The 21591-nt window shown below is 38.2% G+C and overlaps 1 protein-coding gene across 1 annotated transcript in view; it reads right to left on the bottom strand.

Moving 5' to 3' along the window:
• Positions 1-21591, bottom strand: part of NWD2 (NACHT and WD repeat domain containing 2) — a 149915-nt gene that overhangs the window by 11980 nt on the left and 116344 nt on the right. The window contains exons 4-5 of the mRNA XM_036908442.2: positions 4617-4820; positions 2581-2725 (exon numbers count right to left, since the gene is read on the bottom strand). Coding sequence (XP_036764337.2) covers positions 2581-2725; positions 4617-4820 — 349 coding nt within the window. The remainder of the gene's footprint in view (positions 1-2580; positions 2726-4616; positions 4821-21591) is intronic.

The raw sequence follows: 21591 nt of genomic DNA, 5'->3' as shown, positions 1-21591 counted from the left end.
AGACCAGTTAAAGGAACATACACAACATACATCTATTCTTTTTATAGAAGAGTAAGAATTTGTTATAGTGTGGTCAAGGAAAGATATAAGAAATCTCCATGAGCTCCTATAGAAAGCAGCCTTTGGCTCATCTCTCTTTCAGCCATTTGTGTAAAATGCTAGAGGGTACATTGAACTAGCCGGGCACTACATTTTGAGTATCATGAACAGAAAAGAAGTGGTCATCCTGCAATATCTATGCCTAAAGGATGACAATCAGATATGCACAGTCACCTGATTGTCAGAAAACGAATCAACTGTGACCTGACATTGTTATCACTTTATGGAAAGAGTGTGTCCATCAGGAGTATTGATCATAAATGCAACATAAAAAGAGAGACAAACCAAGTTGGTAGAGCCAATCTCAGCTTGGCTCAGGGGGAAAAAAGGTTGATATAAGAATGCCAGGTTAATAGTACAGACTTAATAAATATACCTGAATAAATGAGTCATGTCAGACAAAGTCAACTCTAGAGTTATTTTTAGGAGCAAAGTGCATCCTCATTATTTTGGGGGACTTACATAATAATTTCTGATATTTATCTATAAATATTATAAACTTCCCCCATCCTTACTGGAATACTATATTTGTTTTCTGTCTTTGCATTTTTCTACATATCCTGAAGTTTAATCAGTTACAGCACCCAAAGAAGATAATGTTAGGAGGAGACTGCCAGCCAAAGCAACTATTCATGAGACATTAATCTCTGTACTATCCCTAAGACCATCCGGTTTTGATGTTCACAGCAGAATACCATTTTTGGTCTAATTTATTTCTCTTTCTCTTCTGTTACTTATAAAGGTGAAACTGGAAGTGGTGTGAAAATTTACATTCAAATATAAACAGTTCATCTTTCCTAAGATTTAGAATTTCCTACATTTAGAATACTAAGATTCTACTTAGTATTTGTATTTTAAGATTTCTGAAAATATCTAAGTAATATACCACACCCATTTCAAATGGCACTTCTCTAGCAATTTTCATTGTGCAGACATGTTCTTAAAATGAGTTTGAAATGTAAAATAAATGAAATTGTTATGTACATGCACCTTTAAAAGATGTAACCCCCAAGCAGAAAACAGTCCACTACACAGTCCATACTGCACAGTCTAAAATAAAAATTTTCATATGGCTACCATATGGACAGAATTCTTCAGTGTGGAGAAAATTAAGAGAAAGCTTTTACCAATGAAATGCTTAAATACTTAAACTGTATGATTCTAAATAAGAGGATGCCTTGCCTAATATATATAAATAGGAGAGCTTTTGCTCTGGGCTTTTTTTCCTAATAAAGCATGTTTTTAGGAACAGGGTGGTTTTGCCCTGATAAAGATGAAGAACCAGAGCCTCAAAAATGGATCAAGCAGATCCCAAACGAACAAGGATATCCATTAATCTGTAAAGACAGCACTTACTCCTGCCAACTTTAGTACTAATTTAGAATAAGACCTAATTTTGACAGCTTTTAGAGAATGAATTTGTCAGAATTTTTATAATTCCTCTGAGTTTGAAATACATGTATGCAGGAAAAATGGTATCAAGTACCTTTTAGGTTTTCACTAATGCTTTGCCACACCCTTCATAAACCCACTCTGAAAACACAACTACTGTTGCTTTGTCCTTGATAATTCTTCACTATGAACTTTCAAAATAAATGCTATATATCCAATTACTTTTACATAGGATTGTTTGTCCCCTGGAAACTATGACTGACATATTCCTTCAGATCTGCGGTTTCCTGTGCAACTTCCTTTCTTCGGCTGAGCAAGAGGCCAGTCAGTGAATCTCTGCTGAGAGGCTGGGGAGATTTTTATTTTAAGGTTGTATTAGATCCTGCCATTCCTTTACTCTGCAACCTCCAATGGCTTCCCATCTTACCTAGAATAAAACATAATAAAACATATGGCTTCATTCTTCCTTTCCCTGGTCTGTCTACCTTTATCTTCTTCCTGCCTCTGGAACTTGTTAAGCACATTCTTATCTCAGGGATCTGGAACCTGATAATCCCCCAGACTGGAATTCTCCACTTAGACATGGCACTGCTCTGATTCCTTCTGTACTCTGCTCAAACCCCATCTTCTTATTGCCACTCCAAGTAAATCTGGACCCCTGCATCCTTCATCAGCCCCTATTTTCCTATTACTGTTTTGTTTCATTCATTCCACTTATCTATTCTGAAGTGATCTTGTTTGTTTATCTGACTACTTGCTTGTGATTTATTTCCACTCACTAAACAATAAATTCCAGGAGGGACAGCAAGACCTGGCCTTTGTAATATTGTTGTAGCCCCAGTGCTGGGCACATAGCAGGCACTTAATAAAGGGTTGATGAGTGGGCAAGTGAATGAATGAACAGTTCAACTGAGAAACACTTGAAGTATGGTCTATTATATCTAGCCTCCTCTGACTTCTTTTAAAATCACAGTTTCTGAATTCCCAAAATTAAGTAAAAATAAAGTTAAATTTGCAGAACCGTAAAAGGCAAGCAGTGAACACATCTATTACCTATCTATTCCTTTACTGAGGATGTATAAAAATTACCTGAGAACAGGTATCTCTTAGCTTGGCTCTGTTTCATTTTCCCCTTTTCATGTAACAGTTTTACAGCAGTCTTAAATATCTTCTTAATCTCATCTGATATCTCTGGCCAGGTCTTCTCATTCTCAGTATTGGCAGAAGGCTGCATCTATGGAAATGTAAAAATGAGATATTAGTCTTAAAGTCATCATCAAAGAAAAATCAGTATTTAAGAACAAGAGAACTATTATTTGAAGGTCTACTCTGTGTCAGTACTATGATAGGTACTTAACAGCCATATTTCATTTAATCCCCTCAATAATCCTGCAAGTTAGAAATTATCCCCATGCTATTTAAGAACTTGCCCAAGTTACACAGAATTTTTTGTTGCCTTTCTTATTATACCATGTGTTTCCTTCCGGAGTTTTGATTCAAATGTCATAAATAATCTCTTCAATATCCTCTAAATAGGAGAGAAAGGCAAAAGGGAGGTGCTTATATGTTACTGTTTAATCTTCAGTTGTTTCTTCTTCATTTGTTTTTAAGATACCCTAGGAAATAAAATGGGAGGACTGCCTACTAAGACAGTAACATTTAAAGAGTCTTGATGATAATCTTATTCATACATTCATTTCCTTAGCAACAGTTTATGCAGAACTATCATGTGGGATTTAGAGACTAATTTAAATTTCCCTAGAGGATCAAAGAATCAAATGAAGAAGGAAAAACTAAAACCAATTAAATAGTAGCATATGAGCAAGTGCTTCCAAACCTCTGTGTAAAGCTGTCTCTTGAGGTGTCATGTTTTTTGCTAACTACATTTCCCAAGTACCATATTTAGTCCTGGCATAGGTAACTGGAGAATGTCCTGGGTTCACCCTAATATTCCTACCCATAAAGGCAATATTCTTACAGATAACTACCTTGAATAATGTGTGACAGAGGGAAGAAGAAAAATGAAAGATTCTGATCTGATATATTTCATGGAAAAAATGCTTTATGTTAAATATCAGAATTAAAATACACAAGGTTCTTAAATGAAGAACTGTTGCCAACCCAGGCTACTCCTTGTCTTGAAACTGTAGGTGACTGAATGTTCTCTTTGGAAGAGGGATGGATATCCATGACTCTTTGAATCTCTCTGAAAATTCTATGCAATACAGAGATCCATCCACTTTCTCTTCCTCCTTCATTCAGTTTCAGGAGATACAGAGTAGATACACTTGGGAGCCAACTTGGAGAAGAGATGTGATAATGTTTCCATCATAAAAATGCATAAATCAACCTCACTTCAAGATTCTATGTCAGATACAAGAATAAAAATTACATCTGAAATGTTAAAGGAAAAATACTGAATTAAAAAATGAGAGATTATAAAAAATATTCCCTCCTCCCCCCAAAAAACCCTTTCACATATTAAAAATATAACTGTCAAACTTGAAAATTTAAAGTATGAACAGAGTGGACACAGCTGAAGAAAAAAAATTGGTGACTGAAAAAAAAGGATCTGAAGTAAACTTCTGGAAAGCAGCACAGAGAAATAAGGAAATTGATAATGTGAAAGAGAATTAAGAGCTATGGAAGATGGACTGAAATGGTCCAATGTAAATCTAACCAAAGAGGAAAAAAGAAAAGAACACAGAGAATAGGAAAGAGACATTATTTACTGAGATGATGGCTGAGAACTTTCCAGGACAGACAGAATACATGAAATCACAAATATAGGAAGCACAGCATAAACACATTGTAACAAAATGGAAAAAAACAAACAAGTATTTTCAGATAAACAGAGTTTATCACTAGCAGATCTTCATTCATGGAACTTCCAAAAGATATTACTTCAGGGAGAAGGAAATGACCCCAGGAGGAAAGTCTGAGAGGCAAATCAAAATTGGAAAGGTTTCTTAGCTTTGGATTTTGTTATTAAGAGTAAATTTAGGGTCCCAGGCAGAATAACTTCCTGTTTATTGTGCCTTTTCTGTGGAGAAAACCATCTCTGGATGACATAAACAATAGAAAGTAATGGACAGATGAATACTCCGGGAACAGAAGTAACTTACTGCATTTTTATTGCTTTTCAGCATTTCTGATTTAGGTCTGAGGTAATAAGCTGCGGGCACCGCGTTCTCATCCCGACAGTACCACTCCTCCAGGAACCTGGTCTCTAGCTTTGCCTCTATAGCAGCATCCAAAATCATTTCAAACTCCGAGGCTTCCACTTCTCCGGGGATTCGGATGTTCCCATATTTTTCACCTAATAGTCCCTGTGTATCACCGAGGAAGTTCAGTTTAGTGTATCACCAAGAAAGTGCATTTTTGTATTCACATCATGTGATTACTCAATAAATATCAATAAATAGATAACAAGATATATTGTCCCATCAATTTTCTTTTTAGTTATAGTGGTTGCTTTGTTCTCATCGATTATTTCTTAAGTACAATTCGAGCAATTATATTGTAATTATAATAAATTCACAAACTGAGAATTGAGAATCCATATAATATCAAAGTCAAAATATAGAATTTTGTAGCAAATTTCTTTTCCCAAAGTTTGCATAATACAATTGTTCTACTCCAAGATTTTTCATTTGTTCATAACAAACAAAAACGACACACTGGACTTGGTGAAATATCAAAATGTAAACCCTCAAAAAGAACTGCTTTGAAAAGAGTCAATAGCATGACTCTAAGCCTCAGATTTGCACAGCTACAAATGAAAGTACGAAATCACTGAATGTGATGTCACTATCAAACCCACTGGTAATGGAATATATTCTAAAATTTAAACAAGATATCATCTTCTCCGTATTAAATTGGCAAAGTAAAACGTGTTCAGTGTTAGGGGAAGGTGTGAGGAAATACACACATAGTGCTGATGGCTATGTAAGTTGATCCAATATTTCACTGAAGGGTTCTGGCAATATGTATTAAAAGTCTTTAAAATCTGTGTAACTTTTGACCTGGCAAGTTTTCTTTTGGGAATTTGTCTTTAGAAAATAATTAAGCAAGTACATAAGGACTTATTTACCAGAATATTTATGCTGATCCTATTTTAACAGGAAAGAATTGGTATAACAACCTAAGTGCCCAGCCATGGGAGCATTTAAATATACAGCTGGCCCTTGAACAACACGGATTCTGGATTTTTTTCAGTAATACATTGAAAATTTTTTTGAGACTTGTGACAATATGAAAAAGCATTTTCTCTTCTCTAGCTTACTTTATTGTAAGAATACAGTATATAATACAGATGACATACAAAATATGTATTAATTGACTATGTATGTTATTAGTAAAGCTTCCTGTCAACAGTAGGCTATCAGTAGGTATGTTTTTGGGGAGTCAAAAGTTATATGCAGATTTATGATTGTGCTGGGGTTTGGAGCCCCCATATCCATGTTCAAGAGTCAACTCTATTATGGTTCCTCTATCCAAAGGATACATGTTCTACAACTGTATTGACACAGAAAGATGTTTATGTTATTAAGTGAAAAGGTAAGTTATAAAACAGTAGGTATAAAATGATTCTGATGTTATATATATGCATATATATTTTACACATGTAAGAGCATATTATGTACATATATATATATATACACACACAAGTATACTTATACACATAAGAGATTTTATTAGAATACACAGCAAGGTTATCAATGGCTGCCTTTGGGTGGTTTTAACTTAGATTGTTTTATAAATTTATTGCTGTTTTACTAAAAAGCTTTTTTTGCCATACATATGTATTATTTTGCAGTGAGAAAAACAGATGTTTAAAATTTTTTAACCTAGTGATTCAGTCTATACTCCTTTGTGAAGCAGCACTTAGAAGGTCCCTCTAAATGTCTGCTCAATCCTCTATTTCTCAAAGTGTGGTCCTTGGGCCAGCAACATCATTTATACCTGAGAACTTGTTAAGTATGCAGATTCTCAGATTCAATCCCAGACTTAAGGAATCAGAAACTCTGGGGACAGGTCTGAGCAATCTGTTTCCGTAAGCTCTTCAGGTGCCTGAGCTTAAAAAATATTAGCTTGTATAGCACTTGGTATTTCACTTAATCTTTAATGTCTCATCTAGTAGAAACAAGGAAGGAATATAACAGAACTTAATTTAAATCTATACTGTCAAAGGCAAGTTTTTATGCTGTATAGTATCCATGGGAAGATTTCTCTTTAACTTGTGGTGTCTTCGTACTTTCCTCCTGTTGACAAGCACCTTTACCATAAATTTCAGTTCGTCCATTGGAATATGACTGTGGTTTGTCTTCCATGGGACACTTTTTACTACTCTGCTGCCTATCAGTGAAATATTCACTATCATTTTACATAGTCTTGTGAGAGAAAGTCCTGGGTAGATCTGTGTCCAAAATAAATTCATGATCTAAACTCTACTACAAAATAAGCCCCATGAGGGCCGAGGCCAGAGCTGTTTACTTCTAGCACACAAAAAAAACTAAAAGACATTATTTACTGAATAAATTAAGCAAGACAAAGGAAGAAATCCTAAGAATTTGTTCTATTCTTAGCTGAAGCTTCTTTTGAATTCAAAGGTATCTCAGCTCTCAACAGGTAGAGTAATAATTTGGAAGGTACCAGTTTTGTCAGCAATCTTCATTTCAGCCCACAGTCATTTAATTTTTAATTAAAAATTTTTAAATTTAAGTATCATTGATGTACAATCTTACATTGGTTTCAAACATACAACGTAGTGGTTCATCAGTTACCCATATTATTAAATTTTCACCCATAGTCTTTCAGCAAGTGCTGTCTAAACATCCTTGGTTGGGCCAGGCCCTCTCTATCACCCTGGGACACAGTCCAGGACATCTAACTGGCTTACTGAAGGTGCCTGTGGATAACTGAACTCCCTGTTGCAAGCTCAGGTCTTCTCAGTTCCAGTCTCAAAGGCAGGCAGGAGGGAGATGCAACCTGTTGGTTCTCTTTGGCTGTGTAAGTCCCTTTGGAAGGTGCTTGAATGGAGGGACAAGACATTATTGGTCTCCATTATTCAGCATGATAAATGAGAGTCTGCAGAGGGTTCTTTGGAGATAAGGGTGTTCAAATCCTACTTACTGCAGCCTAAAGGCCAATTAAGAATATTTTTATTTTAATAAGCATTTGTTTGGGCCATTCTTGATAACAGGCAGTATGCAAATAATACTATTATTTTGAGTTATCTCTCACTTTTAACAGTTCCCCTTCTAAAGTCTCTTATGTTAAACTTGGGTAAACGAGCAGGTATAACCTCTCATTCTACTACAGATACATAGAGAGATGATTTTTTTTAAGGGTAGCCAGCTTGGTGATTATCCTCTTCCCCTTAGCTAACTTTGAATAAGGTACTCAGCATCTTCAGTCCAGGCTCTTTGTCCTGGGAAGTGAGCTTTCAGTGCTGGGGTGAGCCATCCAGAAAATCCACATGGGCGAGTAGGAAATAAGAGGAAATCAAAGTAGTAGCCACCAAAATGTGTTCCACAGATTACTTGCACCTGAATCACCCAGGGTGCTTACTGAAATGTAGGTTCCCAAGATCCTCTCTCAAACTTAACACTGTGGCTGAGGAGCCCAGGAATCTGCATTTGAAAATGAATTTACAAAGGAATCTAGAATTTGAGAACTGCTGTTATAGGCAACACAAAGGCATCTCACAAGTGATGGTTAGCAAGCACTGAAGGGCAGGACTGGGAACACAGAAGGTCGTTACAAAAATCGAAGGCTATTTAAAAATAGTAATTTATTTGAGTAGAACAGCTGGCACCAAATACTATAATTATTTGATCGATATAGTAAGGCAAAATGCTCCTTAGAGTAGAGATTACTACAGAAAAAAGTATCTCTTCCAATTCAGGTAAGAAATACATATCGAGCACCTACTATATATAAAGTGGTAATATACAATTTCAGAAAAATAATACTGTGCTATAGGCTTAAGGTTACTTATTGGATTGTTCTCCCTGAGTCTTTTCTTTCTCTCTATTGATTCTTCCCGTAGGTGGAATGCTCATAAATCATGAAGAGGTACTTTTCAGGAGTCCAAGACAGGATTCTGCTCTGGTCTTAGCTTGCTATTTGAGAAACAGCAAAAAGAGAAATAGAAAAAGAGGAGTTTGCTTCCACATTTTTCAGGAGGACTTTAGGGGGTTCTATCTGAGTATAGTTCTAAGGTAACTCACAAAGCATGTCTATATCTACCAGAGCTGGAGACAGGCAATTTAGAGAGCCAGTTCAACCAGGTGTGAAGTCTAGCTAATATGGTTGATGGTTCAGAGTAGGGGTAGACATGTGGGACTGAGGCTAAGAGGCTAGCACTCAGGCTTGGGGTGGCAAGATGGAGTCCATCTTCATTTCCTAATCAGACAGTTCCTTAGCTCCATAGTCACGGGGAGTATCCATGAATGACTCTAAGGCAGCTACAGACAGAAACTATGAACAAGAGGGCATCCTTCTCTGTGCATGGTAACAGAATATTCATTCCCACTACCAAGGGAGAAACAGACAGTCCACATCCTTCTGACCCCAAAGCTCAAGAAGCTTGTTTTTCACTTAAACCAACTTTGCCCGTTTGTTTAAGAAATTTGGTGGACAGTTGAGGGACTGTATTTGATTTTGCATTGAGGTCCATTTTTGTTAGTTACACTATTGATCACTCTGCCTGTGTGGCCCTGTCTGGATGAAATGCATATGTCTGAAATAATTTCGAACTTTTTATTGAAGTGTTTAAACACTCTGTCAATACACATATGAACATAAGCATAAACATCATTGCCTCTCCCATCCACCTAATCAAATGTGAAAATATTTAAATTGCCCATTTTTAAACACTGAAGATATATTAGGTAGGAAGCAATAACCCAATCAAATTCTCAAATACAATTGGGGAGTTAAATCCAAATGGATGGAAAGTTTAAAAATGTCTTCTTATATTTTAACCAGTTTCTGCATGTAAAATTCTAGCATACACATTTTCAGCTGCTTTGGAACTAGGTAGAGGTGGCAATTGTATAACACTGTAAATATACTACATGCCACTGAATTGTTCATGTTAAAATGGTTAATTAATGTTATGTGGATTTCACCTTAATTTAAAAGAAGTATTTTCTGAATTATTATGTTCCTCACAACTAGGAACTTCAATGTAAAAGGACTTTACTTTTTTATCTCCCTTTCCTTCTTTATATGCCAATAGAGATGCATCTAAGCCACGGCTTTTAAAGGCTTAGAGATAATGGTTTTTTTCCCCCTCAGTTGATTTTTCTTCACCCACCCCTGCTCCTCATGTACAGTTAGTTCTGCCTGGGCTTGCAATTAGAGTCCTTGGGGTCTGAGTCTGATGAATGCAGTTTTTACTGTAGCAAACAGAGCAATTGAGATATTCTAGAAGGTGTTGGTGAGCTCAGATGTCAGGGAAGACATGAGAGGGCAGAGTCTTTGGTGTGGATGCGGTGCTTTGTAGACAGGTGGCTGAGTGCTCCCTGGGCTGCAGTTCATGATCTGCCACTCACGGGGGCAGCTGAAAGCAGAAGGAGAGCTCTCCCCATGCTGGAGCTATATATACCAAGCTGAAGCTCATACTCTGAAAATGCCCTAGTCTCCCCAGCCCAGCACGAGCACAAGGCAAGTGCACCCATTCCTTCTTTTCCACAAGCTTCCCTTTCATTTATTAAAATAAAATCCATGTTTACATATACAAATTTCCCTCATCCATTACCTCATTTAATGTTCTTGATTCTGTGGAGGAGGGAGAGTTGCAGAAGAGGACACCAAGTCTCACGGACTTCCGCTGGCTGTGAGACACTACTCTGGACTGAGTTGTGTCCCCCCAGACTCACATAACTGATGCCCTAACTCCCTGTGGCTGAGAAAGGGCATTTAAGGAGGTGATTAAGGTTAAATGAGGCCACCAGGGTAAAGCCTTGCTCCAATAGAACTGGTGCCTTTCTAAAAAGAGGAAGTGATGTTCTGCCATACGGGGACACAGAGAGAAGGCAGATGTCTTCAAGCCAGGACCAGAGCTCTCACCAGAACCCGACCCTGACCTCAGACTTCCAAACTCCAGAACTGTGAGAAAACAAACTCCTGTGCCCATCCTATGATACTTTGTTACGGCATTCCAAGCTAATACAAACATAAAGATGAACAAAATGAAGCAAGTCTTGTCAGTATAAGATCTTGTATCTTTGGCAATTCATCATAAAATGTATTAGGGTAAATCACAGATTAAATGATTTACTAATTTCATTTAATATGTAACAGAATAACTAAGTTAATGCTCCAATCTAGTTTCTTTGAGAGTCTCAGCTCATAATGAAATTATAATTTTACCTGTTTTCCTAAAAGTGATATTCATGATTTAACTGTGGCTATTAAGTTTACATACTGAAAACCACTGTTGAACTTAACTTACATCAATATTAATTACTTATAACAATAAGGATTCTGCTACCTTTTGCTTATTACAATGTGCTTTTGTCTGTAAGGAAGTTTCATTGCCTAGAAAACACTGAACCCAGGTACTACTCTCTTTAGTAACATTGGTACAAAGGAAGCAGCCATAAGTGTGAAAGGCTTGGGTAATAACCACAGGGAATGGAACCATTCTGGAGTTTGCAGTCAATTTGCATCTGTTCCAAAGTACAGATTACAACCCTCACCATGGCCAGTTGCCTTACAAAACTGAGAACTGAGAAATGTGTAAGGATTACTGGGATTCTAAAATGCTAGAGAAAGAATTCATTTCAAATGTGCATATGAATTGGGTTATGGGTGGGGACTTGATAATATGGGTAAATGTAGTAACCACACTGTTTTTTCATGTGAAACATTCATAAGAGTGTATATCAATCATACCTTAAAAAAATTTTTTTTTAAATGTGCATGTGAAAGAGCAGGGGCTTTGCCGGGAAGGAGAGGTAGTGGGGAGAGAGATTTGGACATATTAGAAGTGAGACACTATTATGTAAGTGACGGTGTCCATGAAGCAATTAGAATTAGGAACCTGTAAGTCAAAAGAGTAATCTGGCTGGAATAGTAGTCCTCGAAGTCACTATGATTCATTCAACAAATATTTATTGAGCATTTAACTTGCAGGGTGACCAACCATTTCAGTTTGCTCAGTACTGTCCCAGCTGGAGCACTGAAAGTTGCAGCCTCAGCCCCAGGCAAGCTGGAATCGGTGACACTAATAAGACAGTTGTGGCCCCTGCTCCTTTTGAGTGTTCATTCTTGGAGAGCAGTCAGGTATCTATCTGGACTAGATAGTTCAAGGAGGAATTAGAATGAGAAGAGTGCAGAGCTAAGGACCATCAAGCAAGTATGGGCACAGAAGCAGGAGGAGGAAGTGTGGATTAGTGTCACAGAAGTCCAGAGGGAAGAGAACAGTAATATTCAAAACATTTATATAGAGCTCTTACAATGGAAAAATGGACAGAGGACATGACCAGGTAATTCAGAGAAGCAGGAAAACAAGCGCTGGTAAGCATGAAAGATAATAATGCTCAACTCTAACTCTATTAACAATCACAGAATGGCAAATGAAACTCATGTGATAAGATCATTTGGCTGATTCAAATAATAATACCTAGTGGTGTATAGGCAACAGGAAATGGACACTCTCAGACAGAGTACTAATAAAAATGGGTATAACTTCGTTGAGAATGAAATTTGGCAGTAGGTATATAATCCACTTTTAGAAATACATCCTACCTTTTGCATAAAGATGTTGAACATCACAAAGAAGTTCAACAACCTTTAGTTTATATCCTTGCCTTATTCTATAAGAGATTTTTATTTTGCCATTGTTACTAGAAACAAGAAAACAGTAAAATTATCCACCATAATTACTAGTTCACATAATGTGTGGGGCAGAATTCTGCTCATTTCTATTTTTCTGATTCTGAGAAATTAGAAAATAAATGAACATACAAAGCATAAAATAAACAACTAAGACCCCACAGCCCAGCTTGACAACTCTAAGATTTGGTCATATTTCAAGTAATTAAAAAAAAATCAATAGGCTGTTTTTTAGAGCAGTTTTACACTTAGAGAAAAATCAAGCAGATAATACTAGCAGTTCCCATATTCCTCTCCCTCTTTTCCCCTATTTTTAATATCTTCCATTAGTGTTAAACCAATATTGGTACATTTTTATGAGCTAAAGCCCATGTTTATTCAGATTTCCTTAGTTTCCACTTAATGGATACCATGTGACATTTAGTTGCCATGTCTCCTTAGGTTCCTCTTGGCTATGACATTTTCTCAGGTTTTTGTTTTTGATGACCTTGACTGATTTGAGGAGTGATGGTCACATATTTTGTAGGATGCTTCCCCTGTCCACTGGAATTTGCCTGATATTTTTCTCATTATTACACTAGAGTTATTAGTTTTGATCACAGAGGGAAAGTGCCATTTTTACCATATCAAGGGTACTTCAGTATCCACATAATTTTGAGTGTTGGTAGTGACCTTGATCACCTGGCTGAAGTAGTGTCTGCTGGGTTTGTCCACTGTGAAGTTACTCCCCTCACCCCCATGTTCATACTGTACTCACTAGAAAGAAGTCACTATGTGAAGCCCATACTTAGGGGTAGGGGTTAGGCTTTCCTCTTTTAGGATGGAGTATCTACATAATTTAATCTACATAATCTGGAATTCTGCACAGGAAAATTTATTAATCTATTCAATCACTTTTTTATATCAGTAGGGACCCATGGATATTTATTTTATATTTTGGGTTATAATCCAATGCTGTTCTCTTGCTCAAATTATGTGAGCTTTGGTCATTGGAAGCACTTTCATTTGACCCCTGAGTCCCTTTGACATGTCCCCATCATTGTGGCATTGTTTATTTTTTTAAGAACTACTTACTTTCTGGCACTATAAGATACTCTAGACTCATCTTGTGTATTTCATGCTCCAGTTCCAGAATAACCCATTTCTCCAAGAAGCTCTTGCTCCTCATACTGGAGAAGGGCATTAGAAACCAAGTTCTGGGTGCTATGGGTGCTTCTTGCTACTGTGATGTCATTTCATTTAGGCCCTATCAGCTGACAGCCGACACTACTTCAGCCAGGTGATCAAGGTCACTATCAACACTCAAAATCATGTGGATACTGAAGTACCCTTGATATGGTAAAAACGGCACTTACCCTCTGTGATCTTCCTTCCCCAAACTCATAACTCCAGTCGAATAATGAAAAAAATATCAGGCAAATTCCAGTGGACGGGGGAAGCATCTTACAAAATATGTGACCATCACTCCTCAAATTGGTCAAGGTCATCAAAAACAAAGCCTGAGAAAATGTCACAGCCAAGAGGAGCCAGGGAGACATGATGACTAAATGTCACATGGTATCCATTAATTGGAAACTAAGGGACTCTGAATGAACATGGGCTTTAGCTTATAAAAATGTACCGATATTGGTTCAATACTAATGGAAGATAATAAAAATAGGGGAAAAGAGGGAGAGGGATAGTGTATGGATAGTGTATACTATCCTGTGTATATACACAATCTATAAGGATTTCCAGAGGTAACCATTTGTGCTCCACATTAAGTCATTAATCATAAACTTGATCTACTTCAAGTTAAACATGAGATCTCCATAAAGTCCATAAACTAATGTCTCCAACTAACCCTTTAAGACAAGGATCATTCTAGCTTCCCTCTTGTTCATCGGTACATTTGACTCCAACTGTGTGAAATCTGGATCCAGCACTGCCATTCATTTACTTTATTGTTCTATTCTAGTATACATGCAGAGCAGTACTGGAATTGTTCACCTCCACTCCACGAAAAAACGGTTTTATGGACAAGAATACAGCACTAAGGGCAGTTCCTTTGCCCTAACAGACTCCATTTCCAACAGATACTTTTTAAATAAAAGAAATCAAACAAAGCAGATAAAGTTGAACTCCCCTTTGACCTGCAAATCCAGGTTGTTCCTCTCCTCTTTCCCAAGATGTGCATTATTATAAGTTTGTTATATACTCTTTCAGTCTATTTGTCTATTTTACATATACAAATATACATATATGGGCATTCTATTATAACATTTAAATAAATTACACGTGGGACATATTCTGCACCTTTCTTCATTCTTATATTTTCTGTAATGACTCTATGTTGATAAATTTGGGCTCTTCCTTTGTATAGCTATAATATCCCATCATAAGTATATTTCACATTTTTGTTTTCACTTTTCTGACTCATGAATATTTAAATTCCTTCAATTACATTTTTGCTTTTAAAAAAAAACCCATACTAAATATCCCATCAATAAACTAGCAGATATTGAGGGTATTACGGCAGTGGAAATGCCATCAATTTATATTTAACATATAAAAAGTCCAGTGTTCAGACATGATTTCTAACTCCATGCTTAAAAATATGGATGCCAGTCATCGTTTCGTGCCTGTGGAGCCTGGTTCTTGGAATCACTGTCCAGCTGGCCACGTCCTTATCTTGTCTTGGATGGGATGCCTGGCCCACAGCAGGCTCTCACTTCTCATCCTGAGGCCTTGCGGGGGTCAGTCCTGGTCAGTGTGTTTAAGGGTTCTTTCAAAACTGCCTGTGTGTATGCAGATCCTGCTGAGGCCTTTCAGTGCAGCTTTGAAAGCTGTACAAAAAAGCTGGACTGCCCATGCATACTGCTGGTCCACAGTTCCAAGAAAAGCTTTTTCTTTTGAACTGGGGACAGAACAGACAGGCCTAGGAGGAAGCCTGGCATGGGCCTGAGAACTGGAGAGAGGGAAGGCTCCCTCATTAAATGTGAACTTTCTAAATGACAGCAGCAGTGTTATTAACGGGTATCCGTTAATAAGGTCTGGGTTCACGAAGGTCTACAGCAACTTGCAAGTGTCCCCTTCAGTATATACCTAATATGTAACCGAAAATTTCACATTTATAAATCCTTCTAATATCCTGGATTATATTCTCTCTCCTTTGATGCTAGTAAATTGACCTGATATTTTAAAGTGCATTTAAATGGTTTTCATTGCAAGGAATACACTTTGAATATTATCATCTTTCTTTCCTGATAGAAAATACTGAGTTACACATGGAAATACTTGTCATCCACATTTCCTAGGCTCTAACAGCTGGTGATAAACTAGGGTCAAAATACTGCCACAAAACAGGATTTGCCTGTCTTTGCATCTATCCCCTGTGGAGCTCAGAATCCCTTGACTCTCTCTAGAAGAGTCCTGGGAGGTTCCAGGGAGCATTTCAGATATGCTCTGGGATCTACTGGTCTCAGTGTTGTTGCCCTGCCAATTTACTCCCCTAAAGGCTTCCTCGTGTAAGGCAGTGTCTTTAGAAGCTGTGGCCAGAAGCAGCAGCTGGGTTTTGGGGGTCTAAAACATGCAGCTGCTGCTGTCAGTACCTACCATGGACCCTGACATTCGAACTCATGCCAAGGTCACTGGTGACTGATGTCAAAGCCAGGCATCTATAGCAGGTTGTCCCACCCCACCACCAGAACCCCCAGATGCCCAGGTGCCACCCCCTCTGGTCACTGTAGGTACACTGGCTACTGAGGTCCCAAGGTCTTCACTATCCACAGCCCCATTTGCTCTGAGCCCCTGCCCTTCCTACTGCCTAATTTTACGACACAGATTGTACGCAGACCCACCCCTCACTTCCATGGGGGTTCACTTCCTTGGGACCAGACTCATAATATGTCTTGGTTTACCTTTCCTGGGGATAACAAATTTTTATGCAACCATCTTTTGAAGGGCCCTCTACCATCCCTCTCATCTCTGCAAACTTGTTTGAATTCTGGAATAAGGACAGAGCCTAGAGTGTGGGCTCTGTCCTGATTCCAAAGTGCGGGCCCTGGGAACATGAGAGAAATGCTAATTCTTTTCCCAGGCCCTATCCAGTCTTACTGAAACAGAAACTCTGGGAATGAGGCCCAGTGATTTGTGTTTTAAGAAGCCCTCCAGGATCCTGATTGGATACCACTGTTGTTGACTGTCCCACATCATAGATTTGGCTGATTGCCACTTCCTGTTCCCATTTATCTTCTTCAATTAGCCTCCACATTTTCTGTAAACTGGCAATTAGATTTAGAGCCTTGATTATATTCAGGTTCAATTTCTTTTTAGGCAAGAGCACTTCACAGATGAGGCTGTGCTCTCCCACTGCATCCCTCCCAAGGCACGGCAGATCTGAGGCCCAGTGTCGGTAATCCTGGCACTGGCCAGCGCTCAGAGGCGTCTCTCCCTGATGCCTGATTTATCAAATGGTTTTACTGACCATTGATGACTGTTGTCCAGACTTATTATTTTCTTTGGGATCACAAGCTGATGATTTCTAGTATCATCCATTCTGCCCTTGTTAATCATTATTAGCCTTTTGTTGTTGCTTATTTGGGACCATGACATCCTCTGTGGCATATTTACAGTTTAAAGGCAGCATGAATTACACACTATAATGCTTTGAATATAAGTTGCATTGTTTTTTACCTCATGTTTTTGAAGGCTTAGTGGCAATATTTGATTATTTTTGAAAAGCCAATTTTGTTTTGTTTCTTACATACCAAAAATCTGCTTGAAGAAACTGGTATATTTTGATGATAATAGTTAATACTGAGAAGTCCTAATGGGAAAATAATTACAAATATTAGGATGTCACTATTATACATGAAAAATAATGAGACTATAAAAAATATTAAAAAATTAAAGAACAGCATGAATGAATGTGACTCTTTGTTTACAAACTTTAAAAAATCTTTAGAGAATTTTTTGATAACCCTTACGACAATCACAGGCCTCTGACTTAGATGATTTGCATTTGCTTAGAAACCAACCATTTACTTAGTGAAGAATTTACAGTTTAACAATTTTGAATCTGGGTTCTGATTTTGAATCAATTACTGTCTACCTGTGTTAAGCCAAATAGGCTGCTCAACCAAGACCTGTTAATTAGGTCTGTGTTCAAATGCCTCCACCCCCTTTACTCTACGATGATAATAATATCACATATTCCTACCTGCCCGATAGGATTTTAAAATATTCTGAGATAATGTGTGCAACTGTGGGTGAAATTATAAAAATGTGTCTCTTAGACCTGATCTTTAATCTATGAGACAGAGCAACATTTCTCACACTTTTTTGAAAGAAACCTAATGTAAGAAACCCATTTTATATTGTGCCCTTATTAATAAAGATACACGCACACACACTTAGAAATGGCAAGTTTCAATCTCCATTCCAGACCTGTGGAATCAGAAATTCTGAGTGGGCCCAATAGTCTGTTTTACCACATAATTGTTGACTATATTACATGCAGTACACCCTGATGCTTTCTATTTTATTTTCTTCAGTTCTATTCTATTGCATTTCACTAAATATTGCTGGTGGTAACCCACGAGTTAGAATGATTTCCTTATCTACAGCCCATATTTTCAAAAATGTGTTATCTTCAAAGAAAAATCTCCTTTTCATATCCTAAAATCACTCTTCACAAGGTGGCTTCATTCTTATCATTTGGTTGCCTGCCTACAAGGGCCTCTAACTCAGGCACATTCAACTAATTGTAAGGCCAGATGGTACCACAAAAAAGGAGGTATAAATAAAATGGGTTTACAGAGGCAGGTGCTATTGATTTGACCTAGAGGCACAAGGGAAAGCTTCATACTAAGGAGAATCATTCATTCATTTATTCATAATTTAAGTGAAGAGAAAGTTATAATAAATGAAGGGCAAGATTCCTGCCCTTCCTGAGGTTACAAGCTGGATGGGAAAGAAAACAGGACCTGGGACAGGTGAGCAGACATAAAGGGACTGAGAGCCAGGCGGTGCCAGTCAGGACCCACAGACCTCAGGAAGAAGGGACTAATCAGCAGGCTGGCTGTTGTGTGTGTGGATGGGGACGGAAGCAAAACCCGAATGGGTCCCTGCTGGATTAAAAGAGGATTTAAGTGGACAAGTCGGGTTGAGGGTGAGAAAAGACTTTCTAGATGGAGAAAGCGGCCAAACAAGTTCTTGTGGTCGCAAATGAAGAGGGATGCTTTTATGAGGCAACGAGAAGCCTGGTAATAAAAACAAAGCACTTGAAATGAAGTCATGAATTAGGTACTACTGTTCTCAAGGTTGAGACGGTCTCATTAGCTTGATGACACACAAGTCTATGGCAGAGCTCAGGTCTATGGAGCTTATGATTTCACAGTCCCATCTATTGGGCTTTGAGAATGACTGGGGCAGAGCTCACGTGGCGAGCCAGCATGCAGTGGTATACAATGGCATTTAAGGGATGGGTGGCTCAAGTGGGGACTGGCTAGGAATGTGGGCCTAATTTTATAGGCCTCTAATGACTCTGACTTTGATCAGCCACAAGATGTCAAATGTTACCAAAAAGGAATTACTGAAGTTTTTTAATGGAAAAATTATTAGTGCTACTAACAACGACATTCTTACTTATCTTCATTCTGATATACATTCCTGAATGGGACCAAAAGGGGCAGAGTCCCACAAATTGCCCATGACCTGAAGCCTGTTTCTTTCATGCCACAGGCCATAAAAATATGCTGGACCTGCCCACGAGAGTAGGGCATAAATGTAAGCACTAACTTGAGGTGTGTCTATTGAAAAAAACAAGTGGAAAGTTGGTGCTATCCGGCATCAAAGATGATCTATACATTTTCGTTTTACCCTAGAGAGGATTTAAATTTTGAACTGGGTCTGAAGTTGCCCCAACTTCAGAGAAGTCATCTCCACTTCACCCACATCAGAAAATGGATCTGATTCCTAGGATTTTGTTTCCTCCTGGAATAGAACCGCTAAAATCCTTACTGTAAGTACCGCTAGCCTGCTACCTCTAGATTCTGCATATGTGACTTATTGAGTCATTCTAGTCTCAGCTCAGCTGTCGCTCCCTCAGCTAGACTTTCCCCATCTACTCAAGCCTTTCAAGAGCCTAGCACAACACGTTGCCTTGTTTCTTACTGTATCCTATCACCAGCTAAGAGGACCTTTTTTAAAAAGTGCATTTATTTTCTTGCTCATTACCTGTTCTCTCCTTTAAGATTCAAGAATGCAAGGTCCTTATTTTCTTGCTCATCACTGTATTCTCATGCCTAGTATAGTATAGTGCCTGGCACATAATAATGAAGGTTCATTATAAAGGTTCAATAAATAATATTGTTGAATAGATAGCAGCTCATGAGAGTGGTGTGCTGTGGGCTTGCCAATCTTCCTAGTGCTTTTCATCCATTAGACTTTGTTCTTAGTGATTCCATGGAAAGATTAGGAAGAAGCAAACAGCCTAATTTTCTCTTCCAGGGCTTACTTAGGTTAAGACCTTTGAGCCATCAAGAAATCCTCATATCATTAGAAGTACAGCTGCAATTGCTGTGAAAAATGATTCATCAAACTGAACAACTAGTAGATTTTGTATAACAAAAGCTGATGAAACAATGGTGATGGTCAAAATAATAAAATTTTAGTCTTGATAGAAACCTTAGTGAGAATGTAGTACCAATTCCTCATTTTACACAAATAAGGAAACTGAATCTTCCCAAAACATTAAATGACAGGGCAGAACCCATGTGTCAGAGTTAGGGTTCAGTGGGAGCAGCCAGGGCTAGAATTTAGAATTTCTAACCCCAGCCTTATCTTTCTGCTTTACAAAGGACTTTCCATAATTCTTTCTTCAAAGAGAATTTAATTCATCAATAGATATACATTCCAGGTATGGGTTGAAGTACACTGCATTCAAGTTAATACTGCAAAAGAAGATGTCTGATAAAAATGAGCAAGCATTCTTTCTTTTAACAATACTTCGGTGATTATCCATTTAGTTGGCAGCACGTGATTTCACTCAGTGCTTAAACATCTAATTTTGGTACATCACCATGTTGGGGAAAGCAGAAAATGTAAAGGACATTGTCCCTGATCCCAGGCACAAACAACTAACCACGATGGCAGGCAGTATTGTAATAAAATAATAGTTTGGGTATGCATAGGTGAGTGCAGTTGATCTGAACTGGGGGCACACTGAGGACAAGAATTTCAACAAGCAGAGAGAAGAACTGCAGATGGGGAAAGGGTGGGCAGTGATGCTCAGAGCATGGCAGGCAGCCTTGTGTGGCTGGAGATGGGTGTAGAAGGGTCATTCTGTAAAGGAAAGCAGAGGGCCTTGAGGTACATTGTGGGTGACCTTTGAGACTCATTAAGAATCTTCTTTCTGTGTCTTTTTTTTTTTCCTGATACCACTGAGTTTTTGTTTAGAGTAACAATTTAACAAGGTAATTCTGGTGTAAAGTGATGAGAAGAAAGAAGTGATGTTGGAGAGATTACTGAAGAGTCCAGGTGAGAGAAGATGAGGGTCTGAACCCAGGCAGTGTCCAAAGTAATGGAACGAGAGTGATGGAGGGGAGAGACTGAGTGTGCAAACCAAGTAGCGGTTTCAGTAGACAGGGAGGTTCTGGAGAGACAAGAGAAAGACATAACTGGCAGGGATGATTCTGGGGCAGGTGAGGCCAAGCTGTATCTTTGGAGATTGACTTTTTTTGCTGAGACAGTCAGCAAACTGGGCCAAATGGAGGTGAGCGGATAGTCCAATGGGGAGATGAGCAGGGCCAGTCAGAGGGCTCATGGTGGATGTCCCTGTTTCTCAATAAAAAGAGAAACAAGATTTTTTACCAAGGAGGAGAAGCAGCAGGTAGGCTTTGTGATTGGATAAGTGAAAAAGAGCCTCCTGGGCTCTTCCAATTTACTGAGTGTCTTAATTTAATGAGTGGTTTATTGACATTTACTTACATACATATATACTTTATATATATATATATATATATATATATTCTATATTTTAAATGAGTGTTATTTTCACTTGTTCTGCTTGGCAAATAGCAGCACCTTGTAAAAAATGACTACACAACCTCGATTAAGGATAGCACATGTCACTGAATTCTTAATGCCCCCCTTTGCCAAGTAAATCCTGTTTAAGTCATGTGCAAGCATAAGTGTAGCAACCAACTGTTAGATAACAGAAGTGATTCTAACCATTGTTCATTAGGGAAAGGCCATCCGGCTTTTCCA

This window comes from Manis pentadactyla, chromosome 5 (genome assembly GCF_030020395.1).
Source record: "Manis pentadactyla isolate mManPen7 chromosome 5, mManPen7.hap1, whole genome shotgun sequence".
In the NCBI taxonomy this organism is placed as follows: domain Eukaryota; kingdom Metazoa; phylum Chordata; class Mammalia; order Pholidota; family Manidae; genus Manis; species Manis pentadactyla.
The sequence above is the reverse complement of the archived record's forward strand: the minus strand, read 5'-3'. Positions and strand labels throughout refer to the sequence as shown.